At 51.4% G+C, this 17,224-nt stretch overlaps 1 protein-coding gene across 1 annotated transcript in view; it reads right to left on the bottom strand.

Moving 5' to 3' along the window:
* Grin2a (glutamate ionotropic receptor NMDA type subunit 2A) overlaps positions 1-15,271 on the bottom strand; it is a 325,653-nt gene extending 310,382 nt beyond the window's left edge. Inside the window, exon 1 of the mRNA XM_077106022.1 lies at positions 14,843-15,271. Coding sequence (XP_076962137.1) covers positions 14,843-15,256 — 414 coding nt within the window. The 5' untranslated portion in view covers positions 15,257-15,271. The remainder of the gene's footprint in view (positions 1-14,842) is intronic.
* Positions 15,272-17,224: the final 1,953 nt, after the last annotated feature.

Here is a 17,224-nt window from a genome sequence, read left to right as displayed (position 1 = left end):
GTCCATCTCATTCCACCGTCTTTCCTACTTCCCTGGCTCCTCCCTTCCCTCCCACCCCTCTGCCCTATCTAGAGTTCGTCTGTTCCTCCCATGTTCCCGCTTCCTACCTCACTATGAATCAGTCTCCTTATATCAGAGAAAACATTCGGCATTTGGTTTTTGGGGGATTGGCTAACTTCACTCAGCATTACCCTCTCTAACTCCATCCATTTACCGCAAATACCATGATTTTATTCTCTTTTATTGCTGAGTAATATTCCATTGAGTATATACACCACAGTTTCTTTATCCATCCATCTATTGAAGGGCATCTAGGTGGTTCCACAATTTAGCTGTTGTGAATTGTGCTGCTATAAACATTGATGTGGCTGTGTCCCTGTAATATGCTGTTTTTAAGTCCTTTGGGTATAGACCGAGGAGAGGGATAGCTGGATCAAAAGGTGGTTCCATTCCCGGTTTTCCAAGGAATCTCCACACTGCTTTCCATATTGGCTGCACCAATTTGCAGTCCCACCAGCAGTGTATGAGTGTGAAGTGTTGTTTTTAATAGCAACAAATTTGAAGAAATCTAAATTATTGAGTAAATTGTGTTGTGCCCACAGGATGGAACACAGTATACCAAAGTGATTGTAAATAATTTGAAATCGTCTTGGGAAGAATAAATTATAGGCTATCTATAAAATCATATAATAGTGTGTGTGTGTGTGTGTGTGTGTGTGTGCACGCACGCATATGAGGTAAGGAAACAAGAACTGGAATGAGAAGGTTAACAATGGCTGTCTATGGATGAGAAGATTAAACTGGATTTTTATTTTCTTGATACTTCTCTTAATCTCGCAAAACCTTTAAAGTGTGCCCACGATAGATTACTTTTGTATTAGCTGCAGTTATTTTTTATTAGTGCTTCAAGTACTTACCTCTTTGAGGTATATATGAACATATTTATAAATGAAATACAATGATGTCTTGAATCTGCCTTAAAACAATCCAGAAGTCGGGAATGAAGAGAGTTGGTGATTCAAACTAAAAACCTTCTTCTCAGCAAAAGAAATGATGGATAACATGAAGAGAGAGCCCTCACGGTGGGAGAACATCTTCACTACACGCACATCCGAACACTAATTTCCAGGATATAAAGAGAACTCAAAAACTTAACACCAAAAACAACACAAATAACCCAGTCAATAAATTGACTAAGGAACTGTACAGATACTTCTCAGAGATATACAATGAGGTCAGGCGCAATGCACACGCCTGTAATCCCAGTGGTTCGGGAGGCTCAGGCAGGAGGTTCGCAAGTTCAAAGCCAGCCTCAGCAATTTAGCAAGGCGCTAAGCAATTCATTGAGACCCCTGTCTCTAATAAAATACAAAATAGGGCTGGGAATGTGGTTCAGTGGTCGAGTGCCCCTGAGTTCACTGGTCCCCCCCCCAAAAAAAATATACAATCAATCAACAAACATTTGAAACAATGTTCAACATCTCTAGCAATTAGAGAATGCAAATAAAAACTGCTCTAAGATCTCAACTCACTCCAGTCAGAACGGCAATCATCAAAAATACAGGCAACAATAAGTGTTGGTGAGGATGTGGGGGAAAGGCACACTCACACATTGCTGGTGGGACTGCAAACTGGTGTAACCAATCTGGAAAGCAGTGTGGAGATTCCTCTGAAACTGGGAATGGAACCGCCATTTGACCCAGCTAACCCACTCCTCAGTCTATACCCAAAGGTCTTAAAATCAGCATACGACAGTGATGCAGCCACATTATCGTTCACAGCAGCTCAATTCACAACAGCTAAACTGTGGAACCACCTAGATGCCCTTCAGTAGATGGATGGATAAAGAAGCTGTGGTGTATATACACAATGGAATATTACTCAGCATTAAAAGAGAATAAAATCATGGCATTTGCAGGTAAATGGATGGAGTTGGAGAATATAATGCTAAGAGAAGTTAGCCAATCCCCAAAAACCAAAGACCAAATGTTCTCTCTGATAACTGAGAACATTAGAGAGAGAGGGGGCATGGGAAGAAGGGAGGAACTCTGGACAGGGCAAAGGGGAGTGTGGGCGGGGAGGGGCGTGGGGCAGTAAGGTGGTGGATGAGACGGACGTCATTACCCCAGGTACCTGTGGGGCTGCACAAATGGTGCGTCTCTGCGTCAGGTACAACCAGAGAAATGAAAGGCTGGGCTCCACTTGTGCACAACGAAACGAAACGCATCCCACGGTCACAGGTAACTGATTAGATAAAAATAGGAAAATGTTTAAATAAATGAATAAGAGAGTGGGTGGAGTCCCCCAAGCCAGAGGCACGGCCAGGCACTAGTCACCGCCGCAGCTGGGGACATGGAGGTCACCACTCTAGTCTCTCTGGCTTCGTACCTCTGTGAAATTTTCCCTGATCCAAGTCTTTTTAATGCTGCAAAACAGCAAAGAGCGAAGGGGGGAAAGGGGGGTGGAGAAAACACCTAACCCGAGTTGACAGGGGCCAGACCCACAGCCAGGAGCTGAAATGCGAATGTGGCAGGAGGCCCGGGTCCCCACTGGGGCTGCCATTTCCAGACCCCCACGAGTGGACGGCAGGCCGGCCCCGGACACCCATCTTCTACAGACCCACAGTCCGTCCGCACGGTCCTGGATTCATCCCCCAAGTCAACAAAGCCAGGCTTCCTCAGCCCCACAGGGACCTTAGCTTCAATAGAACTCACCTGGGAAAGACGCTGTCTTGTGTTTCAGCCTAGAACACAGATATGGAGACAATGGATTCCAAATGCCACGCGCTCTTTCTGGCTAGATCCTCCCAACTTGAAGAGACAAGACAGGGCCGGAGACACTCAGCCATTTGTGAAACAAAACAGGAATCGGCAAAAAGCTCAATGTTGTGATGGCAAGAAATGCCACCCGGAGGAACATTCAGAAGCCGTCAGAACATCACTCAAGACTGGCACCTCGAGAAACGCGTCCAAGGGAGAGAGAAGCTAGACTGTCAGCTCCCTCTGGCCCTCCAAGAGCCACCTGCCTGCTCTGCAGCGCCCCCTTGTCCACGGTGATGGTGACCTGGGGGGGACACCAGCCTCTGCTACATCAGCTCTCAGTTCACTGTAGACCCCCACCCTGCGACCACTGGGTGAGTTCCCCCTCTTCTGTGCTCCCGGGACCCCTCAACACCCTGACCATGGCCCCAGCACAGTGAGTCGGGTCAGAGGGAACAGTGGATCACAGATGTGTCCTCAGAATAGTCTGGATCAAGGCACAGGCTCAATCACTGAGTGAAGGAGGGACATATTAATAGATCAACACATACAGTGTCTCCCCCTTACCTGCAGAGGACACATTCCAAGACCCCAGTGGATGGCTGAGACCATAGCTAGTGCCAGATCCTACATACCTATGCTCTTTCCTATATGCATATCTCTGTGTTAAAGTCTGACTTATCCATTAGGCACAGTATAAGATTAGCAATAACTAATAACGAAATAGAACACTGTAACAATATATTGTAATGAAGACTGTGAATGTGATTTCTTTTTATCAATCTCTCTCTCTCTCTCTCTCTCTCACACACACACACACACACACACACACACATACATACACACACACAGCTGATCTGATAACTAAAAACAGCTACTGAGTGACTAACGTGCAGGTAGCATACACAGGACGGATACACTGGACAAATGGATGATTCCCACCCCAGGCAGGTCAGAGCCTAAAATCATGAGATTTCATCACACTGCTCCAAACAGTATACAATTTAAAACATAAGATTATTTCTGGAATTTTCCATTTAGTAATTTTTAAGCCATCATTGATTGCAAGTAACTGAAACTGCAGAAAGGGAAACCATGGGTGTGGGGTACTGTTGTGAATCAGTTCCAGGGAGGCCTGTGCATGGGTCTCAGGGGGTCTGTGAACTCCTACAACTGCACACACTGGGCCTACATGTGCATAACAATGTGGGAAGAGGCCACAGCCTTTATTAGGTTATAAAGTGGCCGTGGCTCCCCAGACACCAGCCCTGTATCACCTTAAATTTTTTGAGTGAGTGTGCAGGCCAAGCCCTTGTGTTCTAGAGTGAGCTGTTTGTTTTAGCAAAAAGACATTGTCAGAGACCAGTGAAAAATGGGTGACCCCTTTCAAGTCTAGGCCGAGACTTAAAAAGGAAGACCCTTCTAATACGCCAGCTCCAGCAAACCAGACAGATCAACTGCCACTCAATGGACATTCTTCCTCTTCAGTGGGGAGCGTGGAGGGGAGGGGTCTGGAGATAGCCACGCCTGACTGCATGAATATTCTCTCTGAACACTATATGCTGCTGCTGTTTGGATTTTTAGTCTGCACGTGATCACCTTTTCATAATAGACGTGAATTACAAACAACACAGCCATCTCCATCATGGGGAAAGTTATGAAATTTGGAAAGAGAAGGCATTTGGAAAGCCAACCAAGTCAACTTGTTTTTTTCATTTTGTTTTTGTCATTGTTCTGTTGTTTGGGTTTCTTTTCCTTGAAGGAATGTGGAGGGGGGAATAGAAGTAGTAGAGAAACAACAGAATTGCACCCAGGGCATTTTGCCTTTAGCAAATGTTCAAAAATACAGGGGAGCCAGGGCGGTGGCCCACACCTGTAGTCCCAGCTGCTCGGGAGGCTGAGGCAGGAGGATCGCAAGTTCAAAGACAGCCTCAGCAACTTAGTGAGGCACGAAGCCACTCAGCAAGACCCTGTCTCTAAGTAAAATACAAAAGTTAGCTGGGAATGTGGCTCAGGGCTAAGCACCCCTGAGTTCCATCCCTAGTATGACTCCCCCAAAAGAAATGCAGGGGAGAATAACAGACAAAGAAGAAGAATATGACAATTGAAAAATCAGAGAGGGGTCTGCCAGTCTCTGGAATGTGAATGTGTGACGACAGTAAGTACAAAACTGGGAATCTGCTTCAATAAGTAAGCTGGTTCACTCCGTGCAAAAACTCCCTATTTAGAGATCATTAGCAATTATTCTAAACATTGTCTTCTGCAGATGAGCTTCTTAGCCAAAAACATTTCCACTAGTAAATACGAGGCGCTGACCTAGTTAAGCTTATATTTATATGTGTGTGAGAGTTGATATATACATAGGTTTCCTGCTTTTCAAATATCATCTGCCCTCAGGATGATGTAAAGTCCCTTGGGGATTTAAGGGGATGATGCGGGGATCATAAATTCCTCCCCCATGCCAGGCAAACTCATACTGAATCACTCACACACTTGGAGAAAGTGAAGACGTTGGTTTGCAGCCAAATCTAAGGGCCTAAAGCACCAGGGCTTGGGGATTTAAAAAAAAAAAAAAATCAAGGATTTGAGAGGTGCAGAGAGTCTGGATAAGAAAGAGCCTCCGAGGTGGCCCAGCCCAGCCCTGCCAGCACAAGCCAAATCAACCTCATTCCTGACAGTCAGGCCGCCACTCAGCTCAGTTCCATCCTGACAGATACTTCCTATTTGTGGAGCCCTAATTCCAAAGCTCATTCCTCACATCAAGCTGAAACTTCACTCCTTAGCATCCTGCTCTCAGCTCTGTCCCCGAACAATGACAACAAAAAAGATCAATCCTAAACCTTCTACCCTGGGACAGGTCATGGGGTGTGTGGATGCACCTCTCAGATCCCCTCTGAGATTTCCCTTCTCCAGGCTCGACATCCAGAAATAGTGCTTCTGAGGCTCTGAACATATTTCATTTACAAACTACACAATCCTGAAGGTCCTTTTTCCATGCCCATAGAAATTCCCCACATTCGTTCTTACAATTACCCTCTAGACCTGAGTGAAGCTCTAGAGACGGTGGCATCGGTGTGGCTGGAGACCATCAGCTGTGCCACTAAGGCTCTGTTCCTACGCCCCTGCTCACAGAAGAAAGCTTTGCAGCCATCACCTCTTACTCTCAGAGAAGAATCCTGGACTGCCAGACTCCACCAGTGATGTTTGAGGAGTGGAAATGTGGACCAGTGCTGGCCACTGAGACAGAAGAAGCAGTCTACTGTAGTAAAAGGATAAAGATTCTAGGAAGAAAAAAATACTTGTTCTGCTTTCCATTTTCTTTCTGTTTTGAATAATGGCAGGTGAGGATGTGATGACTGGAACAGAGGCAGCCACCTTGTCACTCAGATAAACCAGCTGCTGAGGAAGGGAAGGCTGAGTGCTTTACAGTTATTAAGTCCCTGAACCAGACCTGGGGTTCCTTGTTACTTAGTGATGCTGAACGTCTCAGTGGGCCAAGCCACTGTGGGCCAGACAGCCTGCTACTTGCAGCTCAAAGCACCCTCAGTGACAGAGAAGGTGTAATCGAGCTGCGTATATATTCTAAAATGAGGGAGGTGTGGTGCGTGTGCGTGTGCATGTGTGTGTGTGTGTGTGTGTGTGTGTGTGTCTTAGAATCTGATAAACTTCTGGTCAAAGCAAAATAAACAAGGAAACAAACAAAAATCCGTGATTGGGTAACACAGGGTTCAGTGCTTACAGAGACCACGCAGTTAACTGATGAGTGAATCAGGCTAGGTCTGAGACAACAGAGTGGGAGGGTTAGGGTCAACTTAGAAATGCTCTGCACATCCAGAGACATGAGCATTTTTATCAAAGGGCGATCAGCAGAATAGAGGAAAAGAGCCAGGGGGAGGGAGGAGTGGAAGAAATGGGAAATACTGAGGAATTATACTGGCCAAAATGTATCGCTGCATTGTGTGCCTGTATGAATGTATAACAGTGAATCCACCATCATATACAACTATAATGCACCAGTAAAAAATCTGGAACACATGCAAGCATTTTTAAATACCTTACCAGTGGGAAAAATATGCATCCATACGCCAGACCCAGCCTGCAATCCTTTAGCTCCCAACCCTCGCAAAACCCACTCCCTAGTTAGTTTGGGGAGCAGGGCATCCCCCTTCTTCCAATAGTGCAAATGCTTCTCAATCCCCTAGGGAGACGGTGGTCAAAGGGCTGAATTTTCCTTTGTAAGACAAATAAGTTCTGGAGACCTCACGTATATCCTGGTGACTACACTTAATAAGTGCGTATCATACACTTGAAATGTGCTGAGAGTAGAAGTGAAGTATTCTTGCCACAAAAATTAAAAGGGTGGTGATGTGCCGGGAGGGGTCATTAACAAACTCGACCGTGGCGATCAACTCACGAGGTAAGCCAAGACACCACGTGGGACGCCTTCAATGTCCTCGGTCCCTATTTGTCCAGTTTACCTTCCCTGCAGTCTGTGATGCTGATCCACCCTCTCCCTCTGGAAAGAGTCCTGAATTTTCACTTCATCACCAGCATCTTAATCATTTTAGTTCAGACAAACAAAATAGTAACAGCAAAATCTGTTGTCTGAGCTACAAAATCTCTCCTGTCTGTGTTGAATCTAATCCCCTTCCCTAAATCATCTGGACTCCCAGTCACTGCCTTGAAAATGTAATAAAATAAGAACAAAGAACAGGAACCCAAAGACCTCGTTTCTTGTGCTATGGCTCAAAATAAATCCCCACTATTTCTGGGATCTTCATTTCCTCATCTGAAAATAGGGATTCGTTAAACAGATATTTTGGGGGGACTGCCAGATTCCCCAGGTTACCACTAAGTCATCAATCCTTGGCAGAGATAAAGTGAGGAACTAGAGACACCGCCACTCTACACCCTAAACCCAGGCGGACACAGGCTCCGCTTGGTAGAACACTTAGTGCAAAGGTCGAAGAGACGGTCTCCCTGGCGAGGGCTTCCCATCGCCCACACTTAGCCTCCCGTTTGCTGCACAGAGCTCACAGCAAGGGCTGAGAAGATACAGGAAGCTTCCGGCCGGTCTAACTGAGCAAATATGAATCATTTCACGCCGGACCCCCTGTTTCTGGGTGTTCTGTGGGATTCTTTCCCAGCCTCCTGCAGGGGATATCTCCTTATCACTGTATAACCTCCAAGCCTTTTTATGGTTACTAAAAAAGTCCATGTACACTGGAGACAAAATAAAAACCACAGGATGTAGAAGAATGATGACAGCCTGTATGGTGAGCCAAGCCCTGAGCCATGCTCTTTATCCCATGTAGGTCTCAGAACTCCGGGGACTAGATGCCATCCTTGTACCATCTTACAGAGAGAGACACTGAGGCTTAGAAATAAAAGTCCTCTCCCCATGTTCTCCTAGCCAGGCAGTGGGGAGACCCGAAACCCAGGCCACCTGATCAAGGTCCAACCGACAAACCACTCGATCCACCCCGCTATGAGTCTCCCCCCAAAGACAACCTCTGTTCACATTCTGGCCAGACTTTCCTTAAGAGCACATGAAACTTAGTGAGTTAGGAGTCTTCCAGACAATATCATCCCAAACTCTCACTTTGCAAGAACTGGAGAAAGGTCAAGGGCCGTTCCCAAGGTCACACTGGTATTTGGAAATGGAATTTAGTCCAAGGCTTTCTGGAATCATCCAACACAAGTGGACAGAAGTGGTTGCCTGAGAACTGTGTCGAGAGGGACTTAAGACCTGGGTGCAACCGGAGATTAATGAGGGTGGCTGAGGGTGGCGTAAACGTGGAGGTGTGGCGTCTGCACTCTCCACCACCTTCCCCAGGAGCAGCCCCTGGAAGGGAAGATTGCCAAAGAAGGGCTGCTTCCTAAAGACCCGATATTTTCCTCACCGATATCAGGGGATGTCCACCCCCACTGCCTCAGGGCCAAGCACATAACACAAATGAGGGGAGTGGGCAAGTTGGGGGCTAAAGAAAGGAGAGGTGCCTTGGTGGGTGTGGGGGCGATGGGGGATGACTCATCTCCAGCTACCAGTGTGGTCAGGCCTTCCGATTTTTTTCAAAAAAAAAGATGAAACATGGATTCATTTATCTTTTTTGTGTGTGGTACTGGGGATCGAACCCAGGGCCTTGAGCATGCAAGGCAAGCACTCTACCAACTGAGCTATATCCCCAGCCCCCAAATTTGCATTTTTAAATGTGATTAAAACTTTGAAATGTTGACAACCAATTCAAATTGGAAAGCTGAAGAGTGTGGGGGATGTCGGGTGAACAAGACACACTGGCAACAACCTTAGAACCGCTCATTCCTCAATGACCACTTCCACGGTGCGTTGGTAGAGGCCACCAGCTCGCCACAGACCTGAGATCCAGCCCAGGCTCGTCCTCTGACCCCCTCTTTCTCTTCCCTCCCCCTCACCCCTCTACAGAAGCCTCTTCCATGAGGCTCTCGGGCGGACAGACACCATTCCCAAGCCACAGATCACTGCTCTCCAGGGTCCACCCCCAGGCCGATAGCCCCCAGGGCGCCTGGCAGGGCTCTGGGGCCACTGGGAAGCTGCCTGTGGCTCTCCGACGACGTAGAGGAAGAGAGGGTGAGGACAGCATCTGACGGCTCCTCCGAGGGCTAAAGACAGGCACCCCCTCTCCTGGGAGCTGCCTGGTGCCTCTGAAGCCAGAGTCGGTGGGTTCCATAACATCTGCTCTGCGCGTCCGTCCTTCCCATGAGCTTTCACATCTAACAGGAAGGCCTGTCCCTCACGCCCCAGCTCCAGGGCTGCTGGGGCGGACAGCCAGCTTCTGCCTCCTGCTGGCAAGCTCTCCTCAGCTCCACAAACCTTCCTATGTGACCTCCCACCCGGTGCCTGTGAGTTCCCAGGAGGCAAGTCATTCTGTCACTGGAGGGAAGGGAAGACTCGGCACACGCGTGTGATGAACTGGGGCTTAGGGACCCAATGCCAGCAGAGTCACCCAGACCCCACAGATATGCTCTTCCGGAATCCACAGCAAGCTCGCATCAGACCCTACGGCTTGATTCACTCACTCAACACACATTTACCAAGCAGCAGATGCAGAGAGAAGACCAGCACAAAGTGCCAAAAGGACTCACGTCTGGACCCGAAATGACCGAACCAGAGGTGGGAAAGTAGAGGGATGGTTTAAACAGTGGTGGTGTGAACAAGACACCCGCAGCCATTTAAAACCAGGTTGGAGAAGTCTATTTAATGAGGGAAAGTTCCAAAAATATCTGATCAAGTTTTAAAGAGCAGAAAAACAGGTTGGGAAATGAAAGTGTCTCAAAATCAGAGTGAACGCACGCGGTAGATTCCCTCTTCTGTCTCTAAGACGTAGAATTTTTACAAAGATCTGTAGTTATTTTAAAATTTACCCAGTATTGCTTGGAAATAAAAAAAGGAAGTCACAGATCAAAACCACAGAGGACCTCCCCAAAAATGCGTAAATTAAAAGACAAGAGTCAAGACTGGGGTGGTGGGGAGTGGGCAGCTGGGTGGTAGAGCATATGTCCACTTACTATCACAAGGCCCTGGGTTCCGTCTTCAGAGAGAGAGAGAGAGAGAGAGAGAAGGAGGGAGGGAGAGGGGGAGGAGGGAGGGAGGGAGGGAGGGACTCCACAACTTCAAGTAGGAATCAAAGCCACATGATCCTCAGGGGAATGGTACCACGTGAGCCACGGGAGCCCAGGTCTCAACACCCCCTGGGGAAAGGGGACAGACAGCAGAATTGTGCTGCTGGCTGCGATTGGGGCTGGAACATAGGTCCCACCACCAAGAGTCACAATCCAAGAGGAGACCCCTGTCTGAGTCAAGGAACTAAAACCAAGTCCCCCGTGGGAGACGAGGGCCCAGGCCTGCACCAGCTCCGTCCAGCGGGAGAAGGCTGTGGGCCAAGCTGCTGACACAGCCCTGAGGGAAGCCCTCACCGTTACAGATGAGGGACAGAGGGACCCTAAAGTCACCCTGAAAATCAGCTCAAACAAAGCCTAGAGGACCCAGGAGACTCGGATCCACAGCTCTGCACTCGGGAGGGCTTATGACTGAAGAAACGAAGATGCTGGGTGATGAGAGAAAGAGCGTGTGACAAGAAGGATCCCGGGGGCCGAGGAGGGGGTCTCAACATGAGGAGAGCTGTTCAGAGAAAGTGAGGGAGAAGGGACCAGGTAGGCACCCTGGGAATACAGCCGATCATGGTGGAAGTCAAAAACTCAGAGAGGCAAAATAATAGACCAGCCACACATCAACCGAGGTAGTTAACGGGAAATCTCCCCAAAGCACCAAGAGAGAACCCAGAAAAACAGGAGACGTGGTCAAGGAACCACAATGTGCTTGGACCCAGAAGGAGAGAACAGAGACATGGCAGCAAGGAAACATCAACAGCGGGGCTGAGATTTTTCCAGAATCAAAGAAATACCTGAATTTTCTAAGAAAAGGCACAGAATGCAAAGTACAACAAGCAAACCCCACATAGTAGTATGATCCCAAACCTGTAACGTGATCAACCAACAGAGCCTAGAAGGAGATACAGCAGAATGGCCGCAGAACCTTTTCCTGGTGACACTATTGGGAGCAAAATTTTAATCTCTTCTTTAAACTTTAATGTCGTTCCTAAGTACTTCAGAATGAAAAGACATAGTTTTATGAAATGACTGTGGAAGAGGAGCATTTGTGATTTCAGATACACAGAAACACACACACACACACACATTTTTTTTAAAATCTTCCCTGGATGGACTTACTCCTTTATCCGAGGAGACACATACAGAAAGCAAAACCCCATCAGCCACTGCCATGGACGATGGCTAAAGTCTGTGTCTTGACGAGTCCCAGGTCGCGGAGCCGGAAAACCAAGGTCCGGTGCATTCCTGGGGGACCAGTCCTGCAGCCAGAGGGTCTGTCCCCCAGGCAGAGCCAAAGTCACCAAACCAAGAGAAGACTAGAACATTAAGCACTATTTTCACCTCTGATTTAATTATATTTCAGGACCACCAACTGATACGGGGAAAATCAACACCTCCGCTGTAAATTAGATCAACACCACAAAGTCTGCCAGTCGACGTTTCAATTATGATAAGGCTTTGTTCTTTTCTTTGTGTAAGCTGAGGGAAAGAAGAAAGTGTGTGTGTGTGTGTGTGTGTGTGTGTGTGTGTGTATTTTAACTAATACATTAACAGCCATGCTTACCCGTGGGCACTACTACACTGCCAATGCAGAAGTGAAAATGACACAGACGTGTTCTGGACAACTTTACCAAGTCAGCGTCATCACAGGGAGAGACACAGGTGCCCTGCAGATTTGAAGAGGTTGAAGCTTTGGGGTCCTAACGCCATCGGCATGCCCAAGAAAGGCAGAGTTTTAGGACACATCCCAGGCTGCCTTTGGAGCCAAATAAACACCACACGACACTCAGCTCTAAGGGAACAGGTGGCAAAGGCACGTGCCAACTAGATGTGCTACTAATGGAAGGAGAGGCTCTTCCCATCTCAGATGATTTCTTTCCTTTTTAAACACATCCAGGTTTCTCAAAATATCGCCCTTTCAGACGTCACCTGCCCGTCCCACCAATGGGACCCAGCATCTGCCCCAACACTGTCCCCACTGACTTCTTGACTCCCAACCATCTGGCCTCATCCCCAACAGTTCCACCAGAATCACAGGCAGGGCAGCCTCCCCCAGACGACGCTGAAAACCCCACCACAGTGGGGAGTTTCCAACCTCCTCCGCCATTTTTGAGCCGATGGATTCTTTCTCTCCCCTCCTGTCCATCCCTCCCCAACCTCTCTAAAATCCCGCCTTCTCTGGAAATGACCTTTCTTTCCTGCCTCTGCCTTTTCCCGATTCATACTTCCACCCGCATCTTCATAGGCGGGGAGGGGGGTGGTCCCCTAGGACCACCTGCTGCCACCCACACCCACTGATGTCTCAAAACTCGCTTTGTCATGGTCCCTTCCAGGGAAGGCAGGGGCTGGTCTAGGCAGCCACAGCCTGACATTCACTGGGTGAAGTTTCACGGGTGGACAGGGTCATTGCTTAGCAAGGGGGTGCTGGTCCATGAACACACCCCGTTTCTGGTTTTTTTGCCTACAGGTAGGTGGGTAAGTCAAGGGAGAGGCTGCACACCCACCTGTCAATCAGTCTTAGAAGACAGACAACTGGAAAGACACTCAGGAATACCAGACCCAAGCCACCTTCCCGGATTCTCCTCAAATCAGAGTTTTCCACTAGGCTGTGCAGGGGCCCCCTTGGTTCTAGAAATTTCCCCTTCATTATGGTTATTGTTTGGTGTGTGTTGAGTCAGAACTTCCAGCAGGAGGTGGGATCGTGGTGATATTTAGACCCCATGGTAATATTTAGAAGCACTGCCCCAACCCCTGCTGGACACCGCTGTTCTCCCTCCTGGCCCGTCCTTCCTGCGTACAAGCCCTCAATCTGCTGCACCACTGGTGGCTCAGTACCTCCCAAGCAATGAGGCTTGTTTCCGGGCTTCCTGAAAAATGGGACGGCCAAAGGAAAGGACAGGCTTGACTTGGTGAGATGTAAGATTGCAGCTTGAGACCAGAAAACCAGCTATCTAGTCCCATCCCCCAGGATGCGGTCTAGCCGAGTCTCTAAACTCCATCAGAAAGTTAGAGGACACTCTGGTAAACCCCAAGGCCCTTTCCACTTCTGAAATGGCCCATGCACTAGGGGCAGAGCATGGCCATTCCTTTCATCCAAGAAAGGAGCACCCAACACTGAGAGGTAGCTGGGAGGACATTCAACCACACACAGGGAGCCGCTAGGCTGCAAACCATTTAAAAAGAATGTTTAATAAGATGTCACATCACTGGCGCACTTCAGCGGAATGTGTTGCAGCCCAGGAGGCCTGAAAGAATTAATACAATTCCCAGAGGGGCCAGTGGGAAGTGCTGAGCAGAGCCAGAATCAGATTTGGTGAAAATAAAAGTGCTCTGAGAACGTCAAAGGGAAAGAGACAAATGTCTGCGTGCCGACTAGGATGTCGCCTGCCATCTGAGGAACCTCTCCATGAAGGTCTAGGGGCTGGGGACCAGCACACGAGTACACCCTTTCCTCCCCTTCCGGACTGACTCCCGTCCTGGCCTGCATGGAGTCAGAGTGCACCCATACCTCCATCCTTCCTTTCTCTCATTCCTCGTTTTTCTTCTCCCTTCCAACCTTCCCCTCTCCCTCCAATTCAGCAAATCCCCCATCAGGCCCCCATAACATCTCACGCAAACCTTCAGACCCTTCTCCCCTCTCCAAACCAGTGCTCCCGAGCTGCCCGCAAAAGGACCTTTCCTGTCCCCCCAAGCCAAGAGATTTGGGCGCACTCTATTTCATTTTGAAACTCTTCCATTTCAAGACCAAGATCCATGATTGGGTGCCAATTACTCCTGTGAGGGTCTCAGAGCCCCTGCCCCAGGACCATCCCTACACAAGGGTCATGTCAGGCAAAGGCCAGGCCCCTGCCCTGGGCCTGGAGTCACTTCTCCCACTCAAACCCATAGGGAGAGGAGGGTCCCTCCCAGGCCCCTCTAGCCTAAGGCTTCTCAGGCTGCTGGCCCCCATAGTTCATCACCCAGGGTCCCGAGAAGCAGGATATTTTCTGTCCTTTTATGTTTTACCTAAAATCTCACCACAATAGACCCTTTATTATGTTTTTCAAGTGATTTTTGTCACTTGTCACAAGAAGGAAAATGGGGACACTTTCCCACGCGATCAGGTAAAGTCAGTATCCGAGGAACCTGAGCCGTTCTGCTCCAGTGCTCGGGCTCCCTCTGCGCGCTACTGGGAACCTCTGAGCCTTTCCACCTCGTTCCTCCTCCCACTTCCGCATTTTCCACGTTCTTTGTGGCACACTCGGTGCCCCCAGGGACCTCACTCTCAGAACCAAGGCTGAGGCCATTTCCACTCGCTCCCCAGTGGGCAGAGGTCAAGACTCCTCCCGCCTTCGGATTGCTGGGGGCCAGGCCAGGGGAGCCCGAGGACCTGCGGGGCTGCCACACATGGCGGGCGCCCTCCGGGGTCCGGGCAGCCGGTCACCGGCCGGTCTTACCTTGTCAGCCATGATCATAGATGCGCCCCCGTGGATGCCCAGGATGGGGATGAAAGTCTGTGAGGAGATAAAATCCAGCATCTGGGCCACAGCCTCTTGGTCGGTGTCGTCCCCAAACACCAGGCCGTGGATTCGTGCCCCGGACATGAGGTCGCACACGTGCGTGATGAGGCTCTTGGGGTCGGTGCGGTTCATCAGCAAGGCCACCACGTTCACGTCCAGGGGCAGCCCCGCTGCCTGCTCGGGGCCCCACAGGTTTCGAAGTTGGCGCTCTGTCACGTCGTGGCTGTGACCCAGCAGCACCGCAATGTTCAGCGCGGGGGGACCCTTCTCCGCCGCCGCGCCCTGCGCCGGACCGCGCCAGACCAGAAGGGCCGGCAGCACCAGCCAGGTCCAGTAGCCCAGTCTGCCCATGGTCGCCACTTAGGGTCCCTGCAGGTGGAGAGCGAGAGGCGGGGCGGCGGTGAGCCAGGGGCCCGGAGGAGAGGGACCGCCGAGCGGCGCCAGGCGCGGAGCCGAGCCCAGCCTGAGCCGCGGTTGTCACTCGCTCCATCCCCTGTCCCCGACGCCAGGCAGACCTCTCGACCCCTCTACGACCCGACCTACAGCTCCAGTCCGAGCCAGTTCTCCACCCCGTCCCCAAGCCGGTCCTCGAATCCCGCCTCCCTCTCCTCCCCGTCTCCAGTGGTTTCCCCATCCTGGGCTCTGAGCACATCCCCCACCACGCTCCCCAAGTCAGCTGCAGACCACCGCCCGCGAGGGCCCAGGAAGCCAGGACCCCGCCCAGCCGGTGGCTGCACAGCGCGAATCCTCTCTCCACCATCTCCCCCCAGGGTAGCGCAGGGCAAGTTACCGACCCCGCCCCCTGCTCTCGCGGAGCGCACTAGAGTTCGGCCCCGGCGCGCGGAGGCGGCTGCGCTCTTCTCCTCTTCCTGAGCCCGGAGCTAGTTGACTGACCCCACCTCCTTCGAGCCCACCCGGTGCGCTAGCACCGCTGCAGACCAGCTTCTCTCCTACAGGATTCACCCCAAGTGCTTGGAAGTAAGGATGCTCGCTTTTAAGTCCAGGCTCGGTGGAGCCTGGGGGAACTTGGGGCCTGGCCACCCTGGAGCCCAGGCCACGGAGCGGCTTTCACTCAATTGCAGGCGTCCCAGGACCCGCCCCCTACACACTCGCGTGCACACAAGCGCGCACACAAACACCCTCTCTCACGCGCGCCATGTGCAATGCAGAATTCCGGAGAGTAGGCGCGTCCCCCCGCGGGCCAGCGCGTAGGAGCTGGCAAAGAACGTGCGTGGGGGGAAAGGTAGGCTCCCAAGCAGCTCTCAGACAGACGAGGACTGTACAGCCCCTCCCCGGCCTTTCCACTGCGAACCCAATTGCCAAATCTTAGATGCACGTGGGCAGTGGGCTGCACACGCTCACAGACCACGCGCGCTTTTCTGCGCACATCCGCAGGCCGCCGTAGAGAGGCCCGCGGGCAGCAGGAATCCCCACACGTCCTCAGGCGGTGCACACGCATGTGTCGCGACAAGAGTAGAGCCGCGCTTGCCTGTTAATACCAGCACAATCGTGCACGCGTGTGCAGGCGCGCGCCCCTCTGGCCAGCCACTGTTGGAGCCGGGGGAACTTGGGGCGAACTCGCACCGGCCTGGGCATTCTTCGGGTGAGCACCGCGGAGAGCGGGGCCGCAGCGCCCCCTGGTGCTCCTCTCGCGCCTCACTACTGGGCTCCCTCTCCCGCTTTCTCTTCTCCCTCTCTCCCGATCCCTCTCCCGCTCTCCCTCCAATCGAGCCTCTTTCCTCCCGGCCCACCGAACCCATATCTCCCGCTGGGACGTACCTGTAGCCGGAGAAGGTCGAGGATGCAGTGGGGCGCGCTGCGCGCACGAGCATCTCGGCCGCCTCAGCAGCCACCGGGTTTAGCGGGCTCCCGCATGCTGCGGCCCCCGCGCGCTCCCCTGGCTGTCCCGCGCTGTCCGCATCGCCCCCACGGGGGGCGGCTATCCCAGCCGGAGGCTCTGCAGCAGGGCTCTACCGGGGCGAAGGAGAGATGGAGAAGCAGGGTCAGCCCCCGGCACGGGGAAGGGGGGTTGGGGGGGAAGCTGCATCTGCAATGCTCACAGCCCCCCCCTGCGCCCTGGGGGCTCGGCCAGAGAGGGGAGGCTGAAGCTCAGTGCCCCAGACGCCCTCAGTGCGGATCCTCGGTCCCCGTGGCTGATAACTGTAGCTCCACTCAGGGGCGCTCGGCAGAACGGGAGCCCCAGGCTGGCCACCCACGGGAAGCTAACTGGGTACCTCCACCCTCTCGCCCCCTACCACCTCCCCGGAGCCGGCTGCTGGGAGTTGTGCGACCAGGAGCTGCTGAGCGAGGGGGTAGGGA

This window comes from Callospermophilus lateralis, chromosome 19 (genome assembly GCF_048772815.1).
Source record: "Callospermophilus lateralis isolate mCalLat2 chromosome 19, mCalLat2.hap1, whole genome shotgun sequence".
Classification (NCBI taxonomy): Eukaryota; Metazoa; Chordata; class Mammalia; order Rodentia; family Sciuridae; genus Callospermophilus; species Callospermophilus lateralis.
Note: the sequence above shows the minus strand (reverse complement) of the source record. Positions and strands in the feature narration are given on the sequence as shown.